This window comes from Stegastes partitus, unplaced genomic scaffold, assembly GCF_000690725.1.
Source record: "Stegastes partitus isolate 25-593 unplaced genomic scaffold, Stegastes_partitus-1.0.2 Scaffold1697, whole genome shotgun sequence".
Taxonomy (NCBI): domain Eukaryota; kingdom Metazoa; phylum Chordata; class Actinopteri; family Pomacentridae; genus Stegastes; species Stegastes partitus.
This window is the reverse complement of record NW_007579428.1, coordinates 31,631-36,985: the sequence shown is the minus strand read 5'-3', so window position 1 is coordinate 36,985 and position 5,355 is coordinate 31,631. Positions and strand designations below refer to the sequence as shown.

At 50.2% G+C, this 5,355-nt stretch overlaps 1 protein-coding gene across 1 annotated transcript in view; it reads left to right on the top strand.

Annotated features, from left to right (window-relative positions):
- Positions 1 to 5,355, top strand: part of stab2 (stabilin 2) — a gene marked incomplete at its 3' end in the record, with an annotated part of 37,868 nt that overhangs the window by 915 nt on the left and 31,598 nt on the right. Inside the window, exons 2-10 of the mRNA XM_008301677.1 lie at positions 59 to 174; positions 1,674 to 1,759; positions 2,589 to 2,655; positions 2,741 to 2,836; positions 3,386 to 3,508; positions 3,664 to 3,860; positions 4,574 to 4,701; positions 4,791 to 4,924; positions 5,167 to 5,246. Of these exons, the coding sequence (XP_008299899.1) occupies positions 81 to 174; positions 1,674 to 1,759; positions 2,589 to 2,655; positions 2,741 to 2,836; positions 3,386 to 3,508; positions 3,664 to 3,860; positions 4,574 to 4,701; positions 4,791 to 4,924; positions 5,167 to 5,246 (1,005 nt within the window). The remainder of the gene's footprint in view (positions 1 to 58; positions 175 to 1,673; positions 1,760 to 2,588; positions 2,656 to 2,740; positions 2,837 to 3,385; positions 3,509 to 3,663; positions 3,861 to 4,573; positions 4,702 to 4,790; positions 4,925 to 5,166; positions 5,247 to 5,355) is intronic.

Here is a 5,355-nt window from a genome sequence, read left to right as displayed (position 1 = left end):
CTGCACAGAGAACACTCCTGAGTTGTGTCTCCTCCTTGGTGGTTCTGCTCTGCTGCAGGTACTACATCCAGACTCCCAGCATGCAGCTGGGCCTGAGCGGCTGCCACTTCGAGTGCTACAAGGAACAGGAGGTGAAGGACTGCTGTCCAGGATACTGGGGTCCAGACTGCATGGGTCGGTACCAGAACACACAGCTGACGGTACTGTTGCACGGCAGGCGGTTCTGCAGAGTTCTGCAGAAGGTTCTCCTCAGAACCAGTTCAGATAGCGTTCAGCAGCTGGTGGTGGTTTATGTTCTGCTGAGCATCACAGAGGAAGTGGGGTTCTACAGCTGATGCTTTCTAGGATTCACAGATGAAAACTAAACTTGTACCAAAGCTGCTAAACATGAACAAAGACACGTCGGACTCGTGCAGGTTGAATCATCTCATGTTTGGTGGTTTTCTGTGACTGGACGTGTGAAGCTGGACGAGCATCAGAGCAGCAGGTCAGCTCTTTATCAGACAGCACAGAGGAGCTTCTTCCTCCTCAGCGAGCTGCTGGAGGCTTCCAGGTGACTCGTGTCACCAGGATGCAGGACTCGGGGCTTCCTTCCTCCCTGCAGGCCCTCAGTCAGCAGGACGCAGATCTGCTGACGGTCGCATGTGGAGCTGCACAGTCGGACACGAAGCGGGTCGAAGCCGGACCGCCTCCACGTGTTGGTAGGAAAACACACAGCGAGAACGTTCAGGCTTCAGGCACCTCAGTAACAAGATTTACGTCTGAAAACGCCAGAAAACTGTCGGATTGTCAGACATCCGGTGAATCAAAAGGTTCCTTCAGGTTCTCCGGTAGAAGCAGCTTGATTCTTAGACGTTCATCTGAAGCCGTCTGTGCTTCTACCTGCCCGGTGGGGCGTCCCAGAGGTTTAATCACCTCCAGCCATCCCTCCCCAGCAGCTTCATCTCCATCAGCGCCTCCAGTCGAGTCTTCATCCATCTCCAGACGTCTCACATCTATCCTCAGCCTCAGTCATCTCTTCCAGACAGCGTTGTTGAGCTCTCCAGGTGGTTTTCACCATCGACACGTCGACAGATTCACAACATGAACATCCTGATTCGCTGAAACCCACGAGTTCACCAGCAGCTCCCACCCTGACTCGGACTCAGCAGACACTGTCACCACCACCAGAACATCGTTTCATTCGTTTCAGGTTGTCTGAACCGACCGGCGCAAACAGGAAACACACCAAACGTTTGTTTTTAGAGTTTAATGTAGAAGCAACGAGTCTAGTGAAGGTTTAACGGGTCGAACTCTCAGAATGTTTCACGGTAACTCGTCTCTTCACGTCCTCGTCTTTTAGTAAATCTGCTCTGCACTCGCTTCTACAGCAGACAACAGTTTAGTCGTGTCGACACCCAGCAGCTCTGATGGAAACCAGCAGCTCTGATGGAAACCAGCAGCTCTGATGGAAACCAGCAGCTTTGATGGAAACCAGAGTTCATCAACGTCCTCTGAAGTTCTGATGATCCAGTTTGTTCAGTCGGAGGAGGAACAGGAAACAGAAGTGATGACACCAAGAGATAGGAGAGGCAGGAAGGAAGAGGCTCGACGGAGGGGGGCGGGTTCCCCACCGAGAACCTAAAAACAACGCCGCAGCAGCGTTTCACTGACCTGCTCCTCCTGTGTTTCAGAGTGTCCGGATCGGGCCGACAGACCCTGCAGCGGCCGAGGAGTCTGTTCTGACGGGCTGGGAGGGAACGGAACCTGCAGCTGCCAGGTGATGTAGCACACCTGCTGACATCACACACCTGCTGACATCACACACCTGCTGACATCACACACCTGCTGACATCACACACCTGCTGACATCACACACCTGGACACATCCATACACACTTTCTTGTTTGTAACTAAAAGCTACGTTAGCTTAGCAGCAGCAGATTTCGATCGTTACAGATGTAAATAAAGGCAGCAAAGAACGACAACATAATAAAGTTCAGTATTTATACCATACATACCGTCTGGCTCTCTTTAGAACCAGAACCCCAGAACATCTTTCAATGAGCGGACAAGTAAACAGAATAATAATAGAAAGAACAGAGATAATAATATATAATATAAGGTCCCCCAAAGGACCAAAGTATTCCCCACAGAATGGACAGAACCCTCTTGGTTGTTTCCAAACTGGACCGAACCCAGAACCTTCTCGTTGTTCTTTAGAAACCAGTAGAACACCAGTAGAGCCAGCTGCAGGGCCAGTAGAGTCTCCTAAAAGAATCTTAGAACCTTTTAGGTTGCTCTAGAACTCGACCATTACCCTAGAACCTTTTCAATCACCCTTAGTCATGATAACTTCCTAAAGGACCCATAGTAATGTTTAAGAACTTTACCGGGTCCCTAGAACCTTCTCAACAATCTCCACAAACCTGTAGAACCCTTTAAGTAGCATCTAGAGCCTCTCCTAGAGGACCCACAGAACCTCCCACGTTGCTCCAGAAGTCAACCAGGACCACTTCTCTATTACCTCCACAAACCATTAGAACCCTGAGGAGAACCCTAGAACGTTTGATAGCAGTGCACTCATGTTCTCTGTGTCTGTGGGTCAGGCGGGCTTTGCAGGAACGGCCTGTGAGGACTGTGCACCTGGTCGATATGGACCCACCTGCAGCTCAGGTGACTTCCCATCATTTACCTGTAACTAGCAGAACCGGTGGTCACAGATCGGTTCTGACTGTCGTGTTCTTCTTCCGTTCTGCAGTCTGCTCGTGCAGCCACGGTCTGTGTGACTCTGGACTGACAGGTGACGGCCGATGCACCTGTTTCTCCGGATACAAAGGTCCCACCTGTGAACAAGGTGAGCTGCCGTGTCACTGCTAGCTGCGCTGTTAGCCTTGATGCTAACAGGTGACGCCACCTGTAAACTCTGTTTGGTAACTTGTCACCTCGACCTTTTACTTTACCTTCCTGGTTCTGTTACCTGTTGTCTTCTTACCTGGAGTGACACCTGCTTCGGTTACCTGTCGTGTTTTCGGTACCTGTTTCTGGTTCCATTTCCTGTCTGCAACACCTGGTTTTTGTTTCCCAATTCTGACCTACCTTCTGTTTGTCTTTGTTACCTGTTGCTTGTTGTGACCTGTGCTTACAGTCACACCTGTCTTCTATTGCTCTGTTGTTACCGCTACCTGTGACTCGTACCTGTTAGCTTTTACCTCAGTCCGCTACCTGTCCGTGTTTTGTTTGTTAGCTGTTGGTTGTTTCTTGAACCCGGTCCTCTCTGCTGTTTGTTACCCGTCGTGTTTTGGAACTCTTGTTGTTTCTGTTGCCTACACGACCTGGTACCTGTGTCTGTTTGGAGCTACCTGTTGCTGCTCACCTGTGGCGACTCACCTGCCTCGTGTTTCAGAGTTGCCCTCCTGTGCGGCTCTCAGCTGTGGGCAGAACTCTCGCTGTATGGAGGAAGCTCTGACGGGGCAGCTGGTGTGTCAGTGTCTGCCTGGATACCAGAAGTCTGCAGATCAGTGTTTATGTGAGTTTAGATGATAAACGTTTAATTCACCTCAGAAACCTGGAAGCAGATTTTCTTTTTCTCTGATTGTTGGTGTTCTTGTTCCGGTGGGACCAAACGGGGGGTTTGTACTCAAAGGTGCCTTTGAATGAAACTCGTCGTCTCGTGTCTCACAGCGATCAACCCGTGTCTCCGCCGGGTCTGTCACGTCCACGCCACCTGCCTCCACACCGGGCCGAACCAGCACAGTTGTACCTGCGACCCGGGCTACAGCGGGGACGGACGGGTCTGCATGGAGGTGGATCCCTGTCAGACCCACCGGGGAGGCTGCAGCGCCGAGTCGGCCCGCTGCGTCTACGACGGACCGGGGAAGGTGAGATCAGAACCGGATCGGGATCAATAACAAGACCAGGAGCAGGAGCAGGAACCGGATCAGGATTATAACAGGAGGCTAAATTAGCTTAGCAGCAGCAGAAGTCCCAGATCGAAACAGATTTAGAAAGTTTTTAAATAATTTAATTAAAAAGAACATTCAGTTCTGTATTTATACTTTATTTACCATCGAGACTTCTTTAGAACTGGACCAGGACCTCAGAACCTTCTCACTGACCTCTAGAAACCAGTAGAACACCAGTAGAGCCGACCACTGGACCGGTAGAATCTAATGAAAGATCTATAGAACCTTTTAGGTTGCTCTAGAACTTGACCAGGACCCCAGAACCTTCCCAGTGACCCTCAGACTTGGTAGAACCCTTGATAGGGCCAAGAAAGTTCCTAAAGCACCCATAGAGCCTCTTAGGTTGTTTTAGAACTTTACCTGGTTCCTAAAACCTTCTCAGTTACCTCTACAAACCTGCAGCTAGTGAGTCAGAACTGGATCAGGATAAATAAGGAGATCCGGATCGAGGGCAGGAACCAGATCTTGATCAGGAACAGGAACAGGAACTGGATTAAGATCCGGATCAAGAACTAGAACATCATTTAGATCAGAAACCAGATCCGCATGAACAGGAACTTTATGTTCTAGTTTTGTGTTTTTGTTCTGGTTCTGTGTTTTCAGTCTGGTTCCGTCTGGTTCTGTTTCAGTCCCACTGTGAGTGCCTTCCCGGCTTTTCCTCGTTGTCCGACGGCAGCTGCAGCCTGAAGGATTCCTGCAAACCCGACTCCTGCCACAAGAACGCCAACTGCAGCACCGTGGAACCGGGACAAGTCCAGTCAGTGGTTTATCGTTTTCCCCTCAGTCTCTGCTGGATGTTCCGTGACCCGGACAGAACCTGTTCTCACTCGTCGCTCTGCCCTTCAGGTGCACCTGCCTGCAGGGTTACCTGGGCAACGGTAAGGTGTGCTACGGGAACATCATGCAGCGCCTCAGCGACCTGAACACGGAACCCGGAGGGCAGTGGAGCGGCCAGCTGAGCTACGCCATCGCTCTGTTCGGTACCAGAACCGATACTTTAGTGTCACTGTGTGCAGAAAGACGGAACCATGTCTGTTCTCTTCTACTGTTCTGCTTCTGTCCTACCTGTGTTCTACTGGTACCGTTCTATTCCTGTTCTACTGCTGTCCTCCTCCTCTTCTAATCTGCTGCTACTCTTCTAAAACGTTTGGTAAAGTTTACATTTGATGCTTCTTTGAGGCATCAAACGGGTTCATTTTTGTTTCCCTTTCTGTTCCTTCAGGTTCTCTGTCGTGGCCTCTGCAGAACTTGGGTCCATTCACCATTTTCGTCCCGATCAATAGAGGCTTCAGGGGAACCACGGTGAGAATCAATGACCTGCTGATCGCGTTCTGTCAGCTTTCATTCAGAGCATTTCCTGTCACAACAAAAACAAACCAGTTTGTGTTCCTGTAAATGCTGGTTTCAGGTT